Source organism: Abrus precatorius, unplaced genomic scaffold (genome assembly GCF_003935025.1).
Source record: "Abrus precatorius isolate BTA unplaced genomic scaffold, Abrus_2018 Scaffold10, whole genome shotgun sequence".
Lineage (NCBI taxonomy): Eukaryota > Viridiplantae > Streptophyta > Magnoliopsida > Fabales > Fabaceae > Abrus > Abrus precatorius.
Genome location: NW_020874292.1, coordinates 31,255,795 through 31,282,950, shown reverse-complemented (window position 1 = coordinate 31,282,950; position 27,156 = coordinate 31,255,795). Strand labels below are relative to the sequence as shown.

The 27,156-nt window shown below is 28.5% G+C and overlaps 3 protein-coding genes across 4 annotated transcripts; 2 read left to right on the top strand and 1 right to left on the bottom strand.

Annotated features, from left to right (window-relative positions):
* The first annotated feature begins 1,570 nt into the window (after nucleotides 1-1,570).
* Nucleotides 1,571-4,928, top strand: LOC113871423 (galactan beta-1,4-galactosyltransferase GALS3-like). Of its 2 annotated transcripts, XM_027508528.1 has the most exons (3): nucleotides 1,571-2,948; nucleotides 4,108-4,266; nucleotides 4,381-4,597. In XM_027508528.1, the coding sequence occupies exons 1-3, from the start codon at nucleotides 1,744-1,746 to the stop codon at nucleotides 4,454-4,456; spliced, it is 1,440 nt and encodes a 479-aa protein (XP_027364329.1). In that variant the 5' UTR covers nucleotides 1,571-1,743; the 3' UTR covers nucleotides 4,457-4,597. The 2 variants fall into 2 exon arrangements, with proteins under 2 accessions (XP_027364329.1, XP_027364322.1); XM_027508521.1 differs by having other exon boundaries at nucleotides 1,573-2,948; nucleotides 4,108-4,928.
* Nucleotides 4,929-14,799: 9,871 nt separating this feature from the next.
* Nucleotides 14,800-15,783, bottom strand: LOC113852277. The gene has a single exon (XM_027482514.1). It carries the CDS (start codon nucleotides 15,781-15,783, stop codon nucleotides 14,800-14,802), a length of 984 nt encoding a protein of 327 aa, XP_027338315.1.
* Nucleotides 15,784-23,163: 7,380 nt separating this feature from the next.
* Nucleotides 23,164-26,835, top strand: LOC113852785 (probable purine permease 4). The gene is made up of 2 exons (XM_027483155.1): nucleotides 23,164-24,336; nucleotides 26,806-26,835. Exons 1-2 carry the CDS (start codon nucleotides 23,191-23,193, stop codon nucleotides 26,833-26,835), a joined length of 1,176 nt encoding a protein of 391 aa, XP_027338956.1. The 5' UTR covers nucleotides 23,164-23,190.
* Nucleotides 26,836-27,156: the final 321 nt, after the last annotated feature.

Here is a 27,156-nt window from a genome sequence, read left to right as displayed (position 1 = left end):
ATTGGAGAAAGTTATAAATTTTCAAAGTGATAGAAAATATAAGATTTTTTTTTTCAGGATTTTACAAAATTTATCTTAAATATTTACTTTCATAAATATTTTAAAAAAATTGGTAGAAGTTGGATTGATTTCAACAATTTCTTCGCTTTCAAATAGAAAAGCTATCCATTTAGAGATATATTTAGTATTTAGTGAATATACAAACAAACAAACAAAATTCTGTAATTTCATCAACATTTAAAAAAATCAGGTATAATTTTTAGATATTTTTTTTATATATTTTCTAGAAGAAAAAAGAGCTACAAATTAAACTTGGGAGATGTCAAAGGGTAAGTTGCAATTATCAATCAATCCTTTTACATTTTTTTTAGTTTGTTTTTTTGGGGTAAAAAATCAATCAAATTCCAAATCTCGAGGCCGTAGAGCGCAACATCTTATTGCCTAATTGCAGTTGCCATTTCCTTTTTCGCGAAAAAAGCTATTTTCTTTAAAATTGTTAGGTTTTTCTTTTTCTATTTTCTCTCAGACAAGAAGAAAAATGTTCCTTACACGGAACTTAAAAAACCTAAATAACTCAAAATATATAAAATATAAACCACATTATCATTAAGAGGTAAAAATATTATCAAGATGAAGTGATATTCGTACATGTTATGCGTATATCAATCTCATTAACAAATAAAAATGTAAACAAATAATTTTTTTAATGTACATCTAATCAAAATATCACACCATCTAATACATGGGTGACATTATTTCATCAGTTTAAGTTTTTATGAAAACATTTGATATAACTTATAATTTTTTATATTTAATATTATATTTGAAAACTATGATTTAAAAAAAGTGAGAGAAAAATTAACCAAGGGTTAAAGGAGTGAGATGAAATGGTCCTAAGATTTGTTGACACTTGACACCCCAACGGTGGACAGCATCGACCCTATGTCGCATCCTACTCTTAGCCACAAATTACTTAACGGTAACAAATACAATGGGAACCGATTCATCTCTCAAAATTTCTTTTTTCCTTATTTAATAATAATAATAATAAATGATAAATGTGGATGAGACTAGGGTCCTCCCTCCTCCCCTAGCCGTACCCAAATTACAATAACTTTTTGATAAAAATAATGTAATCTGTCTCCTTTCTCTCTTCCCAAAGATAAAATATTTTTTCTTTTTCATGAATCCTTTTCCCCACGCTAAGCTCACTGCTTCCTCTCTCCTTCCTTTGATTATGCTCCTTTAAACTCGGTTAAAGCAAAACCATTATTTGCCACCCCAATCATAAACACAGTTCATTAAATACCCACTCCTAAGGTCTTTCTCATTTATTTTTCTAAATTGCAATTAACAAAATCTAATCCGAATTTTTTTATTATATCTATTTTCTATACACATTAAAAAATAATATTATTACTACACCTCATTTAATTTTTAACATCCATAAAGAACAAATTTAAATACAATATTTTTTAAAAAGTAATATTTTATTTATTCCTATTTTGATGCATCTAGGATTGAGCCATAAATAAATCCCCCATTAGATGTTTAGCATCATATCACAGTTGACAGAGCTCCCTCAATCAACAACTAACAATTACATCGCAGATACATGAAAACATATCAAGCGTAATTCCACGTTTACAACCACACTCCGTTTATAAGCCCAAACAAACCCTCTCTCAACCAAAAACCCACACATTCTCTTCTTCTCTTTCTCTTTTCTCTTCTCCTTCAACAATGGCCAAAGAGAGAGAGAAGAAACTCTACGTAGCTTTACTCGGAAACTACGCAGCAGAACTAAAGCTTCTCCTCACAACCCTTCTTCTTCTCTGCGTCGTTGCAACTCTTCTTCAGTTCCTCCCTTCTCGCTTCACCATCTCTGCTTCCGATCTCCGAGTTTGCATATCAAGAGTCACCCAAACAACCCCTAATGCCACTTCATCGACTACATCGTTAACATCACTACCCTCTGTTTCTCTCCCTTCTCCACCACCACCACCGTCACCGTCACCACCACCACCTTCACCACCACCACCCTCACCACCTTCTGAACAAGTCATCGCCGGAGGAATCATAAAACGCGCTTTCAACCCTTACGGTTCCGCAGCTTACAACTTCGTAACAATGGGTGCATACAGAGGAGGCCTAAACACGTTTGCTATCGTTGGAATCTCTTCAAAGCCTCTTCATGTCTACGCTAAACCCACTTACGAGTGCGCCTGGGTTTCACTCGCCGGCGAAAACTCCTCCAAACCCGTCACCACCGTCGGCTACAAGATCCTCCCTGACTGGGGCTATGGTCGCGTCTACACCGTAGTTATCGTGAACTGCACTTTCTTGGAGCCTCTCAATGTTGACAACGCCGGCGGCAAGCTCGTTCTCTTCGCCTCCACCTCCGGCGGCGGCGATGCGAGCCTCAACGTCACCGACAGAATCGAGGTTCTCACAGAGCAACCGGGAACTCTAGATGCTTCGTTGTTCAGTTCAAAGCCTAAGTACGATTACTTGTACTGTGGTTCGTCTCTGTATGGGAACCTTAACCCACAAAGGGTTCGAGAGTGGATCGCTTACCACGTGAAGTTTTTCGGGCCAAGGTCGCATTTTGTGATACATGACGCAGGTGGGGTGCACGCGCAGGTTTTGGAGGTGTTGAAGCCGTGGATGGAACTTGGGTACGTGACTTTGCAGGATATAAGGGACCAAGAGAGGTTTGATGGGTATTATCATAACCAGTTTATGGTGGTTAATGATTGTTTACATAGGTATAAGTTTATGGCTAAGTGGATGTTCTTCTTTGACGTGGATGAGTACATTTATGTGCCACCTAAAAGTACTATTAAGTCCGTTCTCGATTCACTCTCCGAGTACTCTCAGTTCACCATTGAACAGATGCCAATGAGTAGCAAGCTTTGCCTTTCCGCAGATTATGGCAAAACCTACAGGTACATTCTTCTTAATTTTTTGTATTTTGTTGCCCTTTTTTTATTTATGTTCAGCATGGCTCAAATGGGGTTTGCATAATGTTTTGTTCCGTTTTAATTCTAGTTGGTCTTTTGTTAATTTGTTGGGTTAATTTGGGTGTTTGTGTGGTGAGCTACGAAATTGAAGAGCAAATGAAGTGAGATGAAAGAATGAAGAGGTTTGTAAGTGGATCTGTGTTGGATTTTGAAGGGGATCAATTCGGGGTTTAGTTTAGTTTAGTGAAGTGAATTTTGAATGGTTTGGAAAGTGTAATGAGCATTTACTCGGGTAGGTAGTTTGAAGAATCAAATGTGATGTCATTGGTTTTTTCTCATGTTGTGTTGGTGTTTGATAATATGGTGGATCTAGAGTGGTTGAGTGCTGTTTCTTTCCCTAGCGTGGAAGGTGGGTTGATTGATTTGGTTTGCACGAGTTTAGAGTAGCCATTCCTTTGGACAGGTAAAGGTGTGGTGGTGTCTTAGAGCTTTTTTCTAGGGTGATTTATATCTTATTAATTAACGCACCGTTTTAACTGTTAAAAATAGCAAAATGGTATTGTTTGTTGAAGAGGTTTTTAATGTCATACTGAAAATTCAGACAATTCTTTAATTCAGTCACAAATGTCCTTTTTGAGTAAGGTTGCTGTGCTGTGCTGCCAGCAGTACCAATTGTCAACATCATGCTAATTCTGGTAATCGAAAAAAAAATAAAAATCAGGGAGCGTGTTAAATTGTGATGATGATCTTCCCCAAACGTTCACTTTGCATTGATTTTTATTTTTTATCTGAGATTTAGACCTGTGCATCCTGGTCCACAAGTGCTTTGATTATGACGGATTTGTTGGTTTGCACTCAACCCTTTCTCTATTCATAATAATTACCATTTCCCATTTTCACCGTCCATCAACAACAGTTAGATCTAGCTGTTTTGTCCAATTCAAGTGTTTGTATGTTGATTTTTGTTACCATACACTGAACACAGAAGGAGGGGTGATTGTGTTTGTGGCTTTTACAGTTAGTTTGATAAGTACATATGCCACACTAGGGACACAGTTGTCAACCATGTTGTGTGTAACATCGTTATTTTGTGGTGAATGTTATGTTGGGGGGGTGTCTCAAATGGTGTGAAATAAATTTCCAGGAAATGGGGCTTTGAGAAGCTGGTGTATAAAGACTCGAAGAAAGGGATTAGAAGGGATCGCAAATATGCAGTGCAACCAAGGAACTTGTTTGCAACTGGGGTTCACATGTCACAGAACCTAGCAGGAAAGACGACTCACAAAACTGAAGGGAAAATCATGTACTACCATTATCATGGAACCATAGCTGAAAAGAGAGAATCATGCAAAATGCTTTTGAATCAAACAGAAATTACCTATGACAAAACCCCTTACGTGTTGGACACCACCATGAGGGACATTGCTGGTGTGATCAAGAAATTTGAGCTCAAGATGATTGGAAATAGGCTACAGAAGAAGACACGGCAATGACGCTGCCAACAGGACAAATCTCTTTATTTTTTTATTTTAAACTTTATAATAATTTAACTTGTGGTAGAATAGAAATTCATTGAGCGGTTCTTTTTTTCTTTTCTGTTTGATAGTTTTTTTTTTATTTCGTATATTTACAGATGAGTACATGAGCTGTTTCATTCTTAGTGTTTCTTTTGTGTTCACTATTGTTTTTTATTCTTTTCTTTTTTACATTTGTAAAAAAAATAATGAATAAAGATGAATGGTTCAATAATGTTGTCGGTGTGGGGCATGATGAGGCATCCCCACCCACAGTGACAGACACCATATGGAGGGTGGCTATTGTGCCCCTCTTGGCTGTTGCTGTGCTGGTGTGTGCATCTTTTTTTCTTATTCTATTTTCGATCCCCCCATTCTTTAATTATTTTCTGTGAAAGCATTATATTCCTTTCTTTAATTTGATGATGAATCCTAGCTCTTTCTTTGACCCTAAACATAATTATGAGATTATTTTTCAGATTTAAAGCACACTTATAATAATAATATGAGGGAAATTTGTGGCACGTCCCTTGAGCTGGGAATAAAGCTTTCTAGTTATGCTTATTTATGGAGTCTATACCTTTATGTATGAAAGGAAAATTCTGTACTGTTTGTCTCATTGATTAAAGGGGTTTGCTTTTGGACAAGTCAAAAGGGCCATGTGGATGACATGAGTGCTCTTTCTCTTATCTAATAGGACATGGCCTAATCATTAATAGCTAATTATTATTTTTTAGATTTTAAGTGTTTAAATTATTTATAATATAATCATCTTACATTTTAAGGGGTAATTTCTTTTGCATCTAAAGTTCAAATTGTTGTTATGCTATAGAAATATCAAAATTTACCGGAATACTATCGAGTATTTCCTGTTTTATGTTGTGTTTTAAAATTTCATTAAGTTTTTTAAAATTATAAAATTAAATGTATATGACCAAATTTAAATATAGATTATTTGAAAATATTTAACACTAAAAGCACTCTTACAAGTTGTGTAAGTAAATTTTATTTGCATCTACTAGAGAACAGAAAATCAATGTGAACCAAGATCAATTACAATAATTTTAAAAATGCATATTTTTTCAAAAAATTTCTTATTCATGTTCAAAAGATAAAAAAAATTGTCAATATAAATAATAAAAATATATTTGGATTGACATTATAATACGTTAATTTAAATTGATTTTTTAAATAATTTAATTTAATTTAATTTTATATCTTAATTAAAGATGATAAAATTGGCAAGTTCGATTAATAGTTTCTCACCAGTTTACTTACTTATTTCTGCTTTTTAGTCGGTCAAAATGTATTAAAGTATGCTGACTTGTCAATATTTTTTTAATATAAAAACAAAAATATTTTTATTAATTATTAATGTAAAATTATTATTTAAATATCTTTTATAAGCTTTTATTATTTATATTAATTTTAAGCGAATCAATCAAATCTACCAATCTACTATCTTGTTGATCTACTTCTAATTTTATTTTATTTTATTGCTGACTCGCTAGCTTATTAACACACTTTTAAATAGGTTAGAATAAAATATTTTTAAATAAATTATAAACTCGGTCAATATAGTTATACTTAGTAACAGCAGCAATGCCATCCACATTTCATATCAGTTAAAATGATGCAATGGGCACGTTATATATATATATATAGATTTTTTTATATAAGTGTAAATTTAAAAATTCTTATTTTTAATTTAAATTTTTTATTTAACTCAAATCTAATGAATTATAATTTATTATTTTATTTATCATTAAATTTAAGTTAAATAAAAAATTTAAATTAAATATACAAATTTTTATACTTATTCAGTGTAAGAATATCTTTAGCCATGGATATATAATGTTGCTTATGAGGTTACAGAATTACTCGTTTAAGAACCAGTTTCAAAGATTCACACTTAAATTCTGTGTCTCAAAACACAGGAAAACGCGTGATCTTATATAGAGCCCTGAAAGGTGTTCCGAAAAAGAGAAAAATGAATATAGATATCATTGGAGAAATATTATTTGATGCATTATCAGTATAAACTTTTACATTTTCATTTGACAGTAGACTATATTTCATTCGATGGATATGTCATATATTAATAAAATAATAGTGTAAAGTTTCACATCAAGAAAGAATTACCTACTCAAACTATATACTTGACACGTTGTGAGTTGGACAGGGGTCTCATTTGACCGAGTCCATAGGGAATTTAACCAATTTAATTGAGTTGGCATGAATTGACATAAAAAAAATTGAGTTGGCATGAATTGATACACCTAGTATTGTTAATTTATCGTTGTTGAAGATTCAAAAGCTTAATTTTTCTTATATAAAAGTGCTTATCTTTTATTTCATGAAGGATCGATGTCTTAGATTTTTATCATATCATTTTAATACTTTTTATTATATTGTTTGATGTAATTTGTGTTACCGATAACAACATATTGAAATTATAAAAGATTCACTTCCACGGATCGCTTGAAATACGTGGCTTTAGCAGAATCTCAGCATCTGTTATGTGGGGTTGGTTGATATCTTTTCGTTAGGACCAGGAATGACTACATGCAATTACTACTGGCGTGACATCAAAGAATCAGGAAAATAAGAAAGCAAAATTTTAATAATAAACATTGCCATCAAGTAATTATTTTCTCTTTTCTCTTTTTTCACTTTTCATTCATATAAAACAGAAAATTGAGATGCACATAGAAAACTGCAAATTAAAAAGCATAGTCTGCTAAATGATAACGTGGTCCATGGCCATCTTTTGTTTAGGCCAAAAAGAGGGTCCTACATGGCCATTAGCATGCTTTATTTTGCAGTGTTGAAAAGTCTGTGTGTGTGACTATGTTGAAGGGCAAGCTGTGAGGTATCCAATATCTTAGCCAGCCGACACATGCACATAATATGAATCAATGTGCTATATCTAAAATTAGGCTTCAAACACTAGTCAACAACTGTGTTCCTTCCTTCACTACCTTTTTATGTTGGAATTTGAAGCCTTCAACTATACTCTTTCTTTCTTTGCCTTTCTTCATCTCTTGATTTCATAATTGAATTTGGAAAAGATAACCCAGACATATTTATGTGTCAATGTGATGAGAGTTTCCTAGAAGGTGTCTCACCATTATTGAAATTCACTAATGCATATAATAAAACCTTGATAAATTTGTATACTATATAACCTATATGTGATAAAAAATTATAATTCAGTTTTACTTCAAATTAAGAAATATTATATTGTATCTTGTTAAAAAATTGTAAAATAAAAATTACTAATTTTAGCTTGTTGCGAGTTAATGTAAAATGGGTAGGAAGAAAATGGCACAAAGGGACAAGATTGTTGGGAAGGGGACAAATGAATGGACCATGATTTGCAGAGGTAGCACGTCAAGGAAAAGAGCTGGCAAAATTGAAATGGGAAAAAGAAATTCATTTAACAAATCATCTAATAAATCCAATTTTTCTGTTGGTGGTGTCGAGTTTATGATGCATTTCTCGAGTTTTCTTCTCTTGTTCCTATGGACACCAAGAATCATAAAGTAAAATACTACTTCCCACTCTTTACACCCAATAGAAAGGGACATTGAAGAATCAATGATGGGAAAGTTCCATTATTTAAATGCTCATTCATAGCCACCATATGTTCATTATTATCACTGAATAACATTAGCATTAATTCAAACACACAAAATAGCTACTCTATATGAAAATAGTTTTTTAGCAAGAAGCATCTCTAGTATCTTCCTTGCTAACCAAACTGTGTAGGCATTATTTTAATAAGAATACCATATTCTAACATGGCATGCCATTAATTGTTTTTCCTAGTTATTTTGATTCCTTACTCTGATTAGTGGGCGATGTGGGGTATGTTATTTTTTGTATTTACGTCTACCTAAAACACACATTGTAATCAAAAGTAGTAACCAATCACTTAAATCCAAACAATCCCTCAAAGGGTGTTTCTGGAACAATAATAAAATATTCATTAAAGTGGATGCTAGATTTGACGGTCCCTATGTTATGAAATTTAAAAAATATCAATAATTTACAAGTTAGCTTAATGTTTATTATGCACATGAACTAGGCATCAAAGAATTAAATAATCCACCGTTTTATTGTAGGAGTTTTTATAATTGAGGCTGCCCCAGTTTAGTACTTCACAAACTTTTACTTTAATCTGCAACCAGTTTCCAGCTACTGACACTTTTTGCCATAAATCTCCTCTCTATTGGGTTCACATAGATGTAATGAATTGGAAATGTGGATAGAATAGTAATAAATTAATAACTCTGACATCACACGGTTGAATGTTCAGTTAAGCTGAGACCTGTGAAACCCATTGGGCCACACTTGTAGATGCACATAAATCAGTGAAATTCATTCTTTCTTTATGTTTCTTTTGGGTATGAAAATAAGTTAACATTCAGAAGAGGTTCTACCCACTGCATTATGCTTAAGGCCATTTCTACACATAATATTTCAGTGCTTGTTGATCCCACCCTACTGCACTTCACTGCACAGTTTATATTCTAGAGAAGTACATAAATTTAATTGGTTAGGTGGGTCTGTTATTCCCATCACAATTGTTCATATCCACCTTATTCAAGTGTTTCTGGTAAGGACAATTATGTAAAGTAGAGGCAGGTAAAAATCAATTGTTAAGGACAAATACTATTTACAAAAAGAAATTGTTCATTCTGAAATTCTAATTGAAACAACTGTTTACATTGCATTATTTGTGTACCCCCAAAGGCTATCTTTAATTTTGTGTATTGTAGAATCAAATACATTGGGACTAATTTGTTGATTCAAAACTTTGATTTTGACTCTTGTTTATGTTATTAGACTGGCTATAAATAAATTCATTTGATCCTTCCTTGTTCTTTTCCTTAGAATCTAATACAATGTGATAACAGATTAAAAAAATGAATAGATGGTTATAAACAAGTTATGCTAGTCTTTCACGTCCTTTATTGTTTTAGACAAATGACTTTAAATTTAGCAAAAAGTTAAAAAGGTGTGGAACACTACGGCTATGATAAACCTAAACTTGGATGGAACCTTCCCACTTAGGACCTCCTCAAAAGATGATGGTACCGAAGACCTTTAATCATTGAAGCAATGAAAATGGGACTATTAAAGACTTGTTATTATTATTGGAAACCAAATAGAACCTACATTATTTGAAAGTAAATTATAATTTGTCAAGAAAGATATAGACAGTTTGATACCAATAACATAGTTTTTTTCTTGATTAATGGAAAGAATAATTCCACTGGCCAACCATATAATCCTTTCTTTTTCTATTTTGTCTGCTCTAGTGTGTGCACTTTACCATATAATTCAGCTTCTTTGGCAGCCACAATAATAGGAGAGGTGGTTGGTTTCTCAAATTCATTTTCTGGGGGGTTCTTCTTTTACTTTCCATGCCCTCTTTAAAAACGTTTATTTTATGCATGCGGAATCTCTATCCAATCCTCATAATGTTATTAATGTGTGTGTTCGAAGAGAACAAGCTCAAATTTTTCTTAGTTGATTAGTGTCATGAGATTAATTGGTAGCTGATTATGCCAAGATAGTTATTAACAATGGATTGGAATTAGAAAGTTTTTTTTTTTCTTTCATGCTTTGCTATTTCTAGTTGGCTGGATCCAAATGAAACATAATTTGTGAATGGGTTATAAACTGGAACTTTTGAAGATTTCACCCTATGCAAAATTAAATGTAATGCACGGTTCTTATTTTGTTTGTCTCTGTTTATGCAACAGTATTATCAATTCTTCTGGATGGAGAGAAATTCTTGGGTAAAATCTTACTTTGTGTACCGATAATTAAGCTTATTTGATAATTTTTTTTATCATAGAAGATTTATGATCATAAATTGGTTTATAAAATATATTGAAATGGATTAAACAATATTTTGGAGAGTTATACTAAAAAATTGTTAAAACACTAACTAAAGTTAATTTAAGTAACAAACAACTTAGTATCATTTAAGTAAAATTTTGGATTCAAGTCATTGTATATACAAAAAAAAATTTAGTGATAAACTCATTCACCATATCTAGATGCGCAATTCAGGTTATATTTAAATTAAATTGGGTGAAAAACTAAAAACAAAAAAATTATAAAACTATTTTAAAAAATTATTCATTCAAACACTCTCTAAACAAGTTACGAAAAAAAATATAAATGATTTAGAGCGAGTCACTAATAAGAATTATTAAAGCAGTGAAATAAAAACACATAACAAAATAGCTAAAGATGAAGGTGAAATGTTTACAATTTATTTGACACTCCACAATATATATTTTTCATTTGGTCAATTAGCTTCCAACGATTAAAGTAAATTATTAACTCTGAATTTGTTAGGCAGATTTTCTTCTATTTTTGTTGCCTTTTTTTTCCGTCAACATTCTATTTTTGTTCAAATTTTCTTTTGGGGGTATTTATAGAGTCCAAGTTGGAAACGGGCCTGAATTTTTACTATAATGCTTGGGACCATGTGAGAAGCCCATTTGAAGATTTCATTGGACCTTGAAGTGACTACTGCCTGCTAGGGAATACGGCTGGCTGGCGTGGGCTAATTGGGCTTAAATGACGACACATCAACGACCGAAAGAGATTTGACAAAAGAAGAGCCCGATACAAAAAAACTGAGGCCATATTAATTTTTCCATAATATGATAATTTTTCATAATTCAAGGACTAAATTTTCATCTACTAAATTAAAAATAATTTATAAAATTAGAAACTAAAGTGATAAATTGACTGAATAACTCATGTTACCGTATTTTGTTATTCAATCTTAAAATTTCTCTGATGAAGACTAAAAAAATGAAAAAGAAATGTACGAAGTTGGTGTGGAGAAAAACGTTAAGGGAATGAGGTTGCAAACAAAAGGGCTTGTCTCGCAGTCTTTTTTTAGTTAGATCTGATAAAAGATATAATCTAAATCAAGATAAAAGAATATATATATATAGAAAAATTAGCAAACTAATCACTTAATTTTTTTAGGGATATTAAATTTATCTATTTAAATGTTAGATTAAACATTTCGATGAATAGATTAAATTTAAAATTGTATATAATTAAAATATAAATAAAAATAATTATAAGCTTATATACTTAAATTTTTTATTATATTTAAAAATGTATATGTACGATTATTAAAAAAATCTCATGATTTAATGATTATATATGATACTCTTATTCTTTAAAATAAGTGAATATTCGATTTTGTTAACATTGACCAATTTTAAATGATTATAAATAGAACTTTTTTAAAAAAACTATTTATCATATTAAAAATATATCAAATAAAAAATATTTTTTAAGAGATACTTTTACTTTTATAACTAATGTTAACAAATTCAAATCAGTGTTTTAAAGTGTAGTTCACAGCCAAAATTACTCTCACAACATGAAGATTTTAATGATCTTAGCAATCGCATTATGATCACAATTTCGATCACATGAACCCATTTATCAATAAATTTTGACAATGTAAAAAATTATGACATAACCGCAACCATGATCAAAACGGAAATTTAAAATTGATATGTTTCAATAAGAAGATATTATTTATGTTTCAATATTTTTCAACAATATATCAAAACATGAGAAATTATCCACACTTGTGCAAACATGAAAAATGTTTTGTATATCATTTGGGAGTACATCTTTAGATGTCTCCTTTACATTTTGAGTGTGATTTGAAAATGCGTAAATATATTTGATAAAAACTAAAATCAATTGTACAATGTGAATTTGTAGTATTGATCCATTGTCTAAGAGAAAGGTTGATGTAATCAGGAATCATGCATCATCGCCACCGCATTTCAACATTATAGAAGGCAAATCAAAGTAGGAACTGAAGGAGTCATCTTCAAAACTATTTTCTTGAACTGTTATCCCTTTACCTTGTGTAACCCCGGGCTTAAGTTCAAAGATTTCCAAAGAAAATGTGCTAGACATTACAGGATCCACTGAATGATCCATTTTGATGCCCCCTTTACTTGCTTTAACTTTCTTTGCTTTTCCTAATCCTGGCAAACACATGCAAAGGGCATTAACTTTGAATCCAACATCTTCCATTCTCTTGCCACTATCTTTGGAGAAGCTTCCTTGATGCATGTTATCATTTTCTACTTCCACTGCACTCAGCCTAAAATCAAATTCATCTGGGGTTGCATGAGTTCTTCCTTGGTTTTTTGGCACTGACATGCTCCTACATTGTAGATGTTGTTTCTTTTGGCTCAAGTTACTCATCTTACTTGGTGATTCTAGGCTCTGAGGCAATGAGCTAGGTGGAATTGGAAGGGTGCAGCTCAAGAATTTGTGTTTTGGTTTCTTCAGTGATAGTGAATCCACCACAATATGCATTTCTTTTTGCACCCGCATGTTGGATTTTTCCATCACTGTTAAAAGGAAAAGATATCTGCTTCAGTTTCAATTGGTTTTAAGTGGTGGTGTTTTCTGACTGTAATAAGAGAATTGAACTATTTATAGAAGAAGAGGCATAGAGTGGTGTTGTTTCTCTCTGTACAGCCGTTGAGATTACTTTTTAGTTTGGTATCCATTTTTAGATATCAATTAAGATGCTTTGGACTCTTAGGATCAGTTGACTTTTTTGTACATTCACATCCAAAATTCCTGGCCGGCATTGTACTTGGATTGGATGATTGAGACTTGAGAGAGATCAATGAGGGAGCCGGCAACATTGGTAATTTGTGCATTAATTTTATATTTGGGTTGATTGACTTTATTCTGAAATAGTAATAGAGGAATATAAGATGCATGCATGACATTCTTAAATAAGGGGGCAAGTGAATCACAAATTAAATAAATCTTGTAACGTGCATACTTCAAAGTCAAGATTCTCATAATAGGAAGCAGACAAATATAATATAGAACTAACCATGACGAATATCAAATGGCATCATACCTTTGCTTGCAAGATGTGAGTTTTAACCATTGGTTAGAAAATCAATGATTAGGTCTGTGATAAGATTCTATAAAAAACTAAGAAGTTGTCTAAATACACCTTGATTTTATCTTTGATGGTGATAACTCCTCACTGTTCCCTGAAAAATAATGTCAGGGACATTTTGATCCAAAAAAAAAAAGTAAATAACCTGAAAAATATAAAAATGAGACACTTTTGTTCTTACTTTCAATGGATGAAAGGATTAAAATGTCTCACATTTATAATTTCGAAGGACTATTTGGTGACTTTGTTTCAAGGACTAAATTGGGTCAAGTGAAAGTTTCATGGACTAAATTATGATTTACTCTCGGTTTTTTAATCACTAATATTTGCAGCGATATGATATGAGGATCCATTCCAGCATAGGGGAATCTGCTGCTGAATGTTTCTTTGGTAGGCAAGCTAAATGTTTCAAGAAATAAGCATATGGTATAAGAAAACTGAAGCAGATGTGTCTTTATAATCCGCATTCGGCAAAGGTTAGCGTGCATTAACTACTGACAAACTTTCTGTTGCTTATTATTGATATCTTAAGATGCTTAATGAGTGTCATTCCATATGTATAAAATATCAATGCTACCATAATCAAACTTAACTCCGTTATTCACTGTATTTATATCTTTGTTTCTTAGTTTCTCTTTTATTCCTTGCTGTAATTTTTTCTTGTTTTCTCAAAGATATACAAATTTCATTGATGTTGTAGGGAATTTTCTCTTCTATTTGGAAACAAAAAATGATATACTCGAATATAGTAACGACATATCAGGGAAAAATATAAGTAATTTAAAGGTAATGTCAATTTGAAAAAGAAGCATTTTGTAGTAAACAAAACTCATTTACTCACACTGTTTATAATTTATACACTAGAATTTTTATTGTCTCTATTAAATATTGTTCATATAATATTATCCGTAAAATAAATGCAATTCACATGTTCGAAGAAACAAATTTTGCGTGGTTGTGACTTGTGAAACCAATTTTAACAAAACACATCTTGGTTGTGTAACCGAAATGTAAGTAAAAATCGAAAGTTGTCTTAACTTGATATTATTACGACAGATTATACCCTTGATTACAGTTTAATAGTTTCATGCATGATGAGTAGGGTAAGGTGATCATTTATATCACAATTCACAAACAAAACTACCCTCCATTTTCCCTTTAAATCTAATTAGTTAACAAGTAGGCTAGCACTTGCTAAATGAGTGTGCGGATTGCAGAATTGGACACAAAAGCAAGTATTCATTTTTCGTATGAAGGTAACAAAATCAGCTACAAATGAAGCTTTATGAGTAAATATTTTTATTCTAAATTCCCTATTTCATTGTCAAGCACTTTGTGCTGCTGCTAAGAAGGCATTAAAATCTTCTCTGGCTTTTCTCAAACGAGGAGAGATGCAGGATGCTGGGGAGGCAGGGTATGATGGAGAAGAAGATATGGAAAACCGAACATGGCGAGGTGATGCATCAGATTTTCTAACACTGCCTCTAGTGGAACCATTCTTCAGAACCCCTTTGAGGTCTTTTTCAAAGACAAAAGATGCAGCAACTGGCGAGTACACTTCACTAGCACTGCATTTGATCAACTCTATTGGAAGATCAAAGTAGGAGTTGGTGGAGCCTCCTTCAATCTCATTGAATATTGCTGCAGAAGCCCATGAACCACATTCAAAGTTTTCCAAGGAAACTGTCCTAGATATTACACCTTCCTTTCTTGTTTTAACTGGCTTTACTTTACCACCAAAGCCTGGTAGATAAAGGCAAAAAGCACTGCATTTAAGGCCATCATTTTGTGTTTTCATGTGCTTATTAACACTCTTGGAACTTTCTTTGACAGCTTCAATCCTGGACAAGTCGTCATGGTGCCACTTATCATGCTCCATTGCACTTAATTTACTCAACCAGTGATCAAATTCATCTGAGGGTGCACATGCTCTTCCTTCACCACATGACTTGCTCTTCCTTAAGTGCATTTCTTGTAGCAGATGCTGAAGCTTGTAGGTTAAGTTAGTAGCATGACATTGTGATTCCGGGCTCTCACTTTTTGATTTCTTCTTCGAAAGAGCCGAAGCGAAACGAGGCGATGAATTCGCCGAATTCGGGAGACTCATGCTTAAGAATCTTGGTTTTGGAGGTTGTAGAGTTGGAGGGTGCAAAATGGTGGCTGCTGAAGTTGTGGTGATTATACTTGGCAGCATGGTAGTGTCATGGTACCCTTGTTTAATAGGATAATTTTTTAGTGAAAGTGGATCCACCACAATATGCTTTTCATTTTGCAAGCACTCCATCAATGAAATTCTTGGTTGCTCCATCTCTTTTATGTGAAGCTACTATGTCTTTTGATAAGGATTTCTATATCAGAAACTCAACATGGACTTGAGGAACACCAAAGGGTAGATAACTGCTTATATAGGAAATGGATAGAATGTAAAGAATGAGTTAACATAACATGCCAACATGACCTTTTCACATCTTAGTCGTGATGACCATGTTCTTTGTATATTATAGTTGATTATATATTTTTCCCCGTAGGTATTAGCTGACTTTATATAAGATAATTAGATAAGTAAGAACTTGAAAACATGGTCAATTGTTCCTGTTATTCTTAAAATACATAGCACATCCATGACTTGAAATATTAAGTATTATTATATCACAACTTGAGCTTTGTACGTGCTGGCATCAACCAAAAAGAAATCATATGTCAAAGCATAAAAAAGAATATAGGGCCAAATATCATGAATAATTGATACCAACGTACATTTAAGATTAGAAAATAAAATATAACAAGCTACAATTCAAAAAATTCACACAATAAGAATTTTTACACAATACTTTTTTTATATAAAAAATACATAATATGATCTATTTAAAATTACACAGTAATAGTAAATGTTGTAATTTTTAATAAAATTTTATTATTTATTATTTTAGTATAACTGAGTGTGTCCTTAGACACATACTTAAAAAAATAAAAAAAAATAATAACAGTTTTAGATTATTTTTGTAATGCACTTTAAGTCACTAACAATGAATACAGTCTTTTTGCATTGCAGCCACCTGAGGATCAAATCCAATGTGGCTTTTGTTTTTGCATAGGCAGATGTGATTGACATGTTCTTCAATTCTTCTCTTCTTTTCTTGTCTATTATTTAATTAATTAGGAATGCACATATCTTGTAAAATTTGCCTTTACATCACACATAATGGTTTTAAAAAAAATATCTCAAAGTTGAAACCTGGGTTCACTTCTGACGTGGACCCACCTTAAGTGGGCCCACACTGCCAATTGAAGCTGAAACTGGCTACTTGCCATATACCCCATATTGTTATTCACACTCATCCTAAGATCTGAGGCAGGTTAAAATGAAGTGGGCTGGGCTACTTTTGCTTTGGAAAAACATTGTGTTACTTTAAGAATTTTAAGGTCTGACAAAAAACTTAAAATAACCCCATCTTTATTTATATAGCAAAAGTTTTACTCATTTTAAGCTTTTGGAATTAGCTTTTGAAAAGAAAGAAATGAAAAGAGAAAATTGAAGAGCTTGTTTGTTTCTATTTTCTTTTTTAATTTTTTAAAATTATATTTTAAAACAATTTAAAAAACTGTCATTTTAAAAAATAAAAAAAATTAGGTTAATAAACAAATTTTATTTTACTTCTTACTTGTAAAAAAATTATTTTTAAAAACATAAAAAAATAAATTTCAAGCTTTTTAATGAGAAGAAAATATTTTGTAAATCTTTCAAAATATTTTCATATTTTTAAGACTTCATTTGAGAGTTAATTTTTTTAAAAAGAAGAGATAAAATTTATGTGATAATACTACTTGTTTCAAAGTTATTATAGTAATACTAACAAATAAATGCAGAGTAACCAGTGTAATATTTTAATATTTTTATATGAAAATAATTTTATTTATCATCACCATTATTATTAATTTTTATATAAAAAATATTTGTTTAGAACGATAGATTGGAAACATTATTTTAAATTCAATCTATTTTTAAAAAATTTAAATATTTATACATTATATTAAATTGAATTTATATTTATTTTTTTAAGGTATCAATTTTATATATTATTACAAATTTAATTAATATTAACTTAAATTCAATTTCAAAATTTTAACATATGGCATAAATCATCTAATTTTATGTCACATCATGTTTTTCAACTAGTTTAATAATTAGTGTCATTATTAGTAACTTTTATTCATAAATTATTAAAAATTGACAAATTATTATAAGATAAGTCTTGTGTGAAAGTAAAATATATATAAATTTTTCAGTTAAGTTGAGAATTTTTTTATATTATAGTTTTAAAAATTGAATTTCATTTATCAAATATTTGAAATTATTTCTTCAGTGTTAAAAGAATCACATATTTGATATTATAATTTTTTTTTCTCTTTAAAAAACTATCAATTAAAATATTAAATAATTTTTTTACCAAACACTTTAGATATTTATATCAACTTTACTCCCTAAAATGTTCTATATATTATAAAAGTTTCTTACCTCACTTTCTTTCTACTTAAATTTTATATCATTATTCAGTTTCATTATTTTAAATTACAGTAAATGTCTATTACACAACACAAAAATATTTTCTTTTAATTTCTTTTTAAGAAATAAATGCCATATAACATAATCCTATGTATTTAAATGTTGTATTAGATTCTATCAACTGTGAATAAAGGAAAATAATCATAAACTCTTTATTAAATATGTATAAAAACATATTTTGCATTCATAATATTAGAATAGAAGACATTATATATAGAACTGTAAAAAAATTCATCAAAATTTTATAGACTAAAATGTCCATTTGATTAGGGTTAAGGTTAGGGTCAGAGTTTTCTTAGCAGATTTTTTTTAAGTTTTAATTTTTTTAAGAGAGATAAATATAATTTTTTAACAAAAATCTAGCTAACTATACGTGTTTCAACTCTTAGTTCCACAAATTTAATAAAAATCTAGACAATTATTTAAAAATTTGGGAGTCTTTAAAAAGGATTAGGATTCAAGTCCTAACATTAAGTAAAATTTAAGAATGTTTTTAGGATTTGACTAATCTGTAAATATCATTATTCTGACCCATATATTATGAGTTAAATAGTGCATGACTTAATATATTGTTTTTAATTAATATAGAGACAGAGCTGGATTAATTATTTTTGGGTTAGGTAGGATTGGCTCCCAGGCTTCAGCCCTTTCTTATAGCTCTAATTGTATAAGAAAAAGTAACTATCTAATAATACTTAAACCAATAAAAACTGATTATAGATAATAGAGTTTTTAAAACATTATTGTTAAATATGGATAGAAATATATTATATTTACTTTATATAAGTAAATATAATCAATTTAATAATTTTAAGTTTAAGTATAATCTATTATCTATTATAAATTCTTTATTAAGTCTAACGTGACTTTCTTAAAATATTAATTTGAGTTACTAGTCTTTTTAATAATCTTATTTCGTATTAAAATTGTTAATAAATCATTAAATATCTTTATAAGTAAATTATCAAACTATTTAAATAGATATGTTTATATAAAAATCATAAGATTTGTATATAAATAAGTTATAAATAATAGTTTAGTACTTTAGATATTTGTAATAATATTATATATTTTTATTTATTACTTTCAAACCATATATTTGATTTGAATAAGTAAATTACTAAACATATAACACACAATTGAATAAACATTAATCTACAAATCATTAAACAAATTTAGTAACATAAATTTTTATACTTTAAATCAACTAAATAAAATTTACACTTAAAAGTAGCAAAAGCAACAAAAGAAATACACAAGAAACATTATTATTTTAAAATAAATTATAAATATATTAATAAAAAATATTTATCAAAAAATAATAATACAAAAGACTTCTACGAGCGTTGTTCTATCTTATATAATAAAGATACTTTTCAACTAAAACAAAAGAATTATAATATATAATTTAAGATTTTATTTATTTTAAAATTTAATTTAATATAATATTATAATTTTTATATAAAATTATTTAATATATTATTATTAATTTTATAAATCTTAAATAAGTTATTCAACTAGGTCTAATAATTTTTTTAAGTTCAATTTGACTTATTTAATTAATTAATTTTTTTTAAAAATAAATTAAATCTATTACTTAATTAGATTTAATCAGACTAAACTTTAAAAAATTTAAGCAATAAATTCCTATCAAATAAATTTATATTTATCCTATTCTAAAAATATACTTTATTAAATATTTGTAATCACATAAAAATATGCATAAGAATATTTTTTAATTAGTATTTTTAAATGTTTAATAATATTGTTATATAATAATATTAATATAAAGTCAACTAAAATAATTATAATTGTCAATGTCAAAATAAAAATATTAAATTCTACTTTTTATTTCTGAAAAACAAATGTGCACAATTTTAGAATAATTATATTTTTTTATTATTGTGTGTATAAAGATTGATATGAAAATATTAAATATGGTTATTAAATATTTTAATTTACATAATAATAAATAATAAATAATTTTTATCACAATTAAATAATTTTATTTAAATATAAATTTTTTTATTTATCTTTTTATTGTGTGTTATAGGTATACAATATATATATATATATATATATATATATATATATATATATATATATATTAATAATTAACATCGATACATGTTTTGTGAGCACTAATTCTTGAAAGAAGTTATTTTTAAAAATTTCTTAAATATGAATATTTTAAATTTTAATTCTTTTTTATCATTTAAAGCAATTTTTCTATATTAAGTATTTTTTTATTTAATATTGACTTTTTATATTTATTTTTGAATTAATTTTTTCTTTATTTAATTTTATTTAAATATTTATATTAATAATTATAATTTTTAATTTTTAAATTTATAATATATTAAATTTAAAAATAATTATATGAAATATATTTTATTATTTATTTATACTTTTTTATTTAATTTAGATATACACACCAAGTGTATGAAAAAAAGGGTGAAATATCTTAAGTATAGTTTGATTTGCTTATGCACTTGTATGCACATTAAGAGGCTCATTGGTAAACATAATTAAATAAAATAATTATAGGATAAAAATTGAATAAAAATATGTTATGATAAAAGTAAGGAAAAGTAATAATTAAAAAAAGAATATACGAGTAGTTCATATAATTTGTGACCTAAGTTCATGAGTAAATTAAAATATTTCTATATATTGTGATTTATGTATATACTACGACCTATTCTTCTATTCTTGTAAAGAAATGTCATTTTTGCTTTTAAAACAAAAGTATATAATGACCGATAAGGTACAATAATAATTTTGTTTATTATAATTAACTAAAATAATAATGGCTAAAGTTTAGGAGATAATAGAAAAATTAAGTTTATGTTATGTTATATCTTACTATTTGAGATAAACAAAAAATAATAAAATAATATATAAATTATTTAAATGAAAAGTTAATTTTTTTAATCAAAATTAAAACTTTTAAAAATATTATTATTTGTCCTTTTGAAAATGACATATTTTTTATAAAATACTGAAAAGTGACATAAAATATAAGTAAAAAATTATTTTCATAATATTTCCTAACACATCTTTTAGAATAAAAATTTAAAATTTAAAATTTAAAAATAAGACAAGATTACTTAAAGGCTATATGCATTATATTTTTTTTAACCTGAGCAACAAAGAAACATGTAGGTAGAATTCAAGTGATTATCCTGAAAGTTGACTTCTGGAGTTATAACTTGAAAGTTGGCTTAAATTTTCCGCAATACAACACCGACCTTGCACAAAAACTGCATACCAATCTGGCTAGTTTCTCGTCAAAGTGCTGCCTTTATATTTCAAAGTAAGTACTGTTCATCAATTGAGGATAAAGTAGTCAAACTCACTACCCAGAACTCGGAATAACAGTTTAAAGTCATTAATTTTACATTGAAGACAGAGCATTAGAAAGAAGCTTCCCGATAAAGTTGATGAGTTCTCTTCGGGTATTCCTCCACAAATCTCTCTCTCTTTTTAGAGACACGCGTTTAAATGTTTAGGGTAATTTCTTTTAAAATAATGTTATTATTTTTACTAAAGTTTACATGTCCTCAGCTTCAACAATAATCTATACTAAATTATAACAATAATTACATATTAATTACTAGCCAATACAAGTTCATTAGAGAAATCATCACCAATATCATCCTACCTTGTTAATTTAGCCAATCCTCATATGGCTCAATACTATTATTACATATTTTCATTTATAATATTAATCATTTTCCATGTTACCATAGTTGAAATCAGACTGTACAAAGTTATATAGTCCCTATAAACTATTTTTGAAAAGTTCTGTGCTTACATAATATGGATTTATCTTATAAGTTGATGTTATTATGATTAATAAAAATAAAATTACTACAAATTGTAAATGAGGTGTCTAATTGTTGCAGAATGCTCATAAATGCCTTTGTCATCAATTTACCATATCAGATGCATTTAAGATGAAATCTCTCCAGTATAACATTAAATATTAATACCATGATGCCTAGATGTTTATGAGTATAATATGCCTTTGCTTTAGGAAATAGATAATATATAAAACCCCGTGAGTGAAGTGTTAAAGTTTAATGCTTTTATTTTCTTTAAAAGGGACTATATAAAAATCATGCCATGTAAAACTTCACAGGCATAGAACCATCACACCTCGAAAGGTTCACGTTAATTTAACTTTTCTAAAATGAAAACAATACAGGTGAGTTTTTATTAATTTAAATTAAATATTCCACAATTTAATTTAAATTAAAGTATATAGTTTTATTTTATCACTTTAGATAAAAAATTTATTAATTTTTTATAATAAATATTAATTAGTTTTCTAAATATATTTAAAAAAAGTAAAATAATCATTTTTATTAAAAAATATTATTAATGCACCTCCTTCATGATTTTTAATACATCTTAATATAATTTTTAATAAAAAATTTACTCTCTTGATTCTCTAACTAATGTTATAATGATATAAATTAATAATTTTATTTTTTTAATCACATTTTCCATCTCATCTTTCTCCTTCTTTCTGTTGTTATTTATTTGTTTTCTTTCATTTCCTTTTGCCCATTCAATATAAGTGAGATGTAACATATTATTATCGCCCCTTTAGTAGGGCAAAACAATCTATATACAACAATAATTAATTTCATTTTAAGTATATAAAATCTAAAAATTTAAATCATACAATTCTATATAAATTGTCAAAATTAAAAGTTAATAGTCATACAATTATTTTAAATTTTCATATACATTTTTTAATATTAGTAATTTAAGTAAGATTTAATGATTTATATTTAACTTTTTACTTTTTACAATAATCAAGTATTTTTAATTGAATAATTTTTTAAAAAGAAAGATGATTTTTTGTGAGAATATAAGATGTGACTGAAGTTTAAAGTTGATCTTGCTTAGACAGCTGTATAAGGATATTTAAGATTTACTTAAATTTAATTTTAATAATTTATTTATGACTATGTTTTTTTACACTTTTTCATTTACAACCCTTAATTAGATAACCATAAATGTTTTTTTTTTAAAGTACCAGAAATGAATTTTCAAAATTAGATTTAAGGGCGTGACTGTATCTAAATAGATAGATTTACTTTGCAAATAAAATCTCTCTCCATTTTCAATCTCTCCTCCATGGAGGCCAAATCACAAGCCCCACAATTGCATCATCAGTCTCTCAGCATGACCCCCCTCCCCCAGAATGAAACAAGCGATATTGAATCCACAGATCAACAAGGTACGGAAGAATCACATCCAAATCTACCTTCATTATCCGCAGACAACAAAAATCAGGTGCATGAAGATCAAAAGTCAATCACCAACAAGAGGTACATACCCCTTTTGGTTCTTAATTACCTAATGCTCTTTGTGGGTTCACTCTCTTCAAGTTTGCTCTCCAAGTACTATTTCATCCACAAAGGTTCAAGCAAATGGGTCTCAACTTGGGTTCAGTGCGCAGGTTTTCCTCTCTTGATCATCCCAATTTGTCTCCCATGTATCCTTAAATACACCAAGAGAAAACCCTTCACTGATTTCAGTCTAAAGATGTTTATTTTATCAATTTTTGTTGGTTTTATGTTAGGCCTTAATAATCTTTTGATCTCATGGGGAGTTGCATATCTCCCAGTCTCAACCTCAGCACTTGTCTTGTCCTCTCAACTAGTTTTCAACCTCATTCTCTCAGCCATTATTGTGAAACAAAAGATAACCTTTTCAAACCTTAATTGTGTCATCCTTCTTACCCTAAGCTCCATCATCCTTGCCTTAAATTCTAGTCACGAGAGACCAAAAGGGCTCACACAAAAGAACTACTTCATTGGATTCTTTTGCACCATAGGAGCAGGTTTGTTATTTGCCTTGTATTTGCCAGTGATGGAGAAGATTTACAAGAAGGTGTATTGCTACGAAATGGTGATGGAAATGCAACTCGTAATGGAGATTGCAGCTACAGCATTAGCCACCGTAGGCATGTCATGGGATGGAGGATTTTCTGAAATGAAGGAAGAAAGTCAAAGGGTATTTGATAAGGGAAGCACAGTTTATTGGGTGACAGTGATGGCTAATGTGGTGACATGGCAATTATGCTTTATGGGCACTGCAGGAATGGTGTTTTTGACATCTTCACTAACTGGTGGAATTTGCATGACAGCATTGCTATCCATGAATGTGTTAGGAGGGGTAGTGGTGTACAGAGATGCTTTTGGAGGCTTCAAGGCTGTGTCAACTGTTTTGTGTGTATGGGGATTTTGCTCTTATGTCTATGGGATGTACATTAAAATGGTGCAAGAGAAAGCTCGAATGAGGAATAGGAGTGAATCTTCCGCAGAGTTGATCCCTATTGGGAACCGTGGGGTGATTCATTGATAGGATAGTGGTACTAGCTTCTTAATTGCCAAGTTGGTGTAATTAATAAGTTTGGTTAAGATTCAATAGCATGTTACTTATAGTATACAACTTAGACGCGTGCTTTAAGTATTTTTTAATTTAAATTTAAATTTTATTTCCAATAATTAGATTAATGAATGTTGGCATTAAAGATGGACTGGCTTCTTGTCTGTGAAAACAAAATAACTGGTTTCTAAAATGCTAAAATTATCACTCAGACACTCAGTGTTCTATTTGTATCGTAACGTGTGTTAGATACTACTTCTTTCGATTTTGTCTGTAAAATATAATTATTAATATTTTTATCTTAATTGTAAAAATAAAACTATATTTTTAAATATATTAATTGTAAATTCATTTTTATATTTATTGTGAGATTTATTACTATCTATATATTAATATATATATATATATATATATATATTCATTTAATTTTTTTAATGTATATCTATGGATACACAATAAAAATTTATGTATAATAAATTTATTAAAATGTTAATAAATTAATAACATTAAATGTTACAATTTTTAATTAAATTATTTTTAATTTCTCAATATGTGTCACCAAATCACACTGTACTGATAATCATTATCTAATGTACTCTTTCTTGTTTTTTTATAAGATAATTTTATCTAAATTACACAAATCAACAAAAGTAGTTAAACATATATAGATTTTTTATTTTTTAAATTATTATAACATAATAATTTTACATTTATTTATTATTATTATTTTGTTCTCATTAATAAAAAACAATTATCTAATTTATTAAGATTAATAAAGGATAATTATATATCATGAATTTATACTCTATTCTAAAAACATAAGACATCTTTAATGTTAATTGGTAAAATTGATGTCTTATATATTAAATTAATAAATACATTCAATTATATAGGTAAATGTGAGCATTTTATTAACACAAATTTGACCATAAATAAAAGTATACAAATAATTTTAATTTTAATTTTTGCTAATAAGTATACAAATAATTTAATAACAAAAAACTCAACCATAAATATAAGTTTTTATTTTTTTTATGATTATAACAAGAAAGTATTGGTAGTTATTTCTAGAAATAACTTCTAATCTCATTATCAATATTTATGTACCTTTGTTAAATATATATTTAATTTTTTTCCTTTACCAAAAACAATTCTATCAACTCCATTTATTAAAAATAAATAAAAAAGACATAATAAATATTTTATAAAAAATATCTTTAAAAATAACCATTAAAACTTTAATTTATAAAACAATGTCTTATTTAAAGAAACTCAATGTTTTTAAAATATATCATAAAATTCTGAAATATATTTATTTTTATTAGTTATGACGAATTATTTATTTATTTATGATTTAAAAAGTTAAGAAAAAAAGTTACATCTTCAACCATTAATTGAAGTAACTCCGTATCAGAATCAAAAATACAATACAAGCACGGTAGACATTAATTTTTAAAGTAAAACTTTAATTATAAAATATTACTAAAAGAAGAAAACAAAATTTATATTAGTATAAGTTTAAAAATTCTTACACTCAATTTAAATTTTTTATTTAATTTAAATTTAACTGCCAATGAAGTAATAAATTATAATTCGTTAAATTTAAATTAAATAAAATTCATTAAGTGTAAGTTTTTAAACTTACGTAAGATTCTGTCCAATACTAAAAATATGTAACAAAATAACTTACTATATTCAAGTATTGTCGTTAGAATACATTCTTTTCCAATTTTCATTTTTATAAACGCAAATTCTTGTTTATCTTTGATTATTTATGCAATTAAGGAGCACTTAATCCTAGCCAATCGACTTAATGATGATATCTTTGTATACCACGAAGAAAGGTGATAACTTCGTAATCACTATCGATATTTTCTGGGCTGGTAAGTTGATCTAAAGTTTGGTATAACTTTGTTATCCACAGCTTTGGTATCACAGGGAATCTGTTGCTTAAGTTTACTGGGATTTGATGACCCAAAGAAAAAAAAATTAGTGGGGTTTTTAAATAGAGTCACGTATAGCATGTTTTAGAATCACACTAAATCTCTAAGAATCTTATAAAATCACGTTAAATGCTGAAAATTATATTAAACTATATTTTAAGGTAAAAATTATAAACCATATAGTGTTAAAATAAACTACACTTTGAGTAGATTTGATACAAAACTAAACCCATTATCAGTGATCAAGTTCTCTGCCTATAGCTCTCTTGTGGTTTATGCATTGTTGTAGGTGAATGTGTATTAAAATTTTTATCATTTTTTTAGTCTGAATCTTTTTAGCGTTTCGAAATTATTTAAGGGCTTAATTGTCAATGAGAAATTGTATTGGCATAAATTTTTTATAAAAAATTAATAGAAAAAAAAGAAAAAGAATGAAATAAAATAGTTGATCTGACAAAGAAAAAAATATTATATTTTTAAAAATTTATCGTATAAGTAAATAATTTTATTATCTATTAATTAGAATGGACTAAAAGGATCCAATTAAAAGGATTATACTTATCAATCACCTTATTTTTATTTACAGGCTCAGATAAGAAAAATTTCCACCTAATTAACTGAACATATTGGCACATTTTGATCAGTTTGATTGTATCAATAGTAACACGTGGAAATTTATTAAATAAAAATAGTAACACGTGAAAAGAAAATCAAACATGATTAATTCCTCAACATAGAGTACCCTCAACATAGAGTACCGGTGCTT

Bases quoted from the DNA above. Each gene is read 5' to 3' on its own strand.
- LOC113852785 (XM_027483155.1), top strand. From the start codon at position 23,191: ATGGAGGCCAAATCACAAGCCCCACAATTGCATCATCAGTCTCTCAGC. The intron at 24,337-26,805 runs GTGCAAGAGAAA...AAAAATTAATAG, and splicing joins ATGGGATGTACATTAAAATG to AAAAAAAAGAAAAAGAATGA.
- LOC113871423 (XM_027508521.1), top strand. From the start codon at position 1,744: ATGGCCAAAGAGAGAGAGAAGAAACTCTACGTAGCTTTACTCGGAAAC. The intron at 2,949-4,107 runs GTACATTCTTCT...ATAAATTTCCAG, and splicing joins GATTATGGCAAAACCTACAG to GAAATGGGGCTTTGAGAAGC.
- LOC113852277 (XM_027482514.1), bottom strand. From the start codon at position 15,783: ATGGAGCAACCAAGAATTTCATTGATGGAGTGCTTGCAAAATGAAAAG.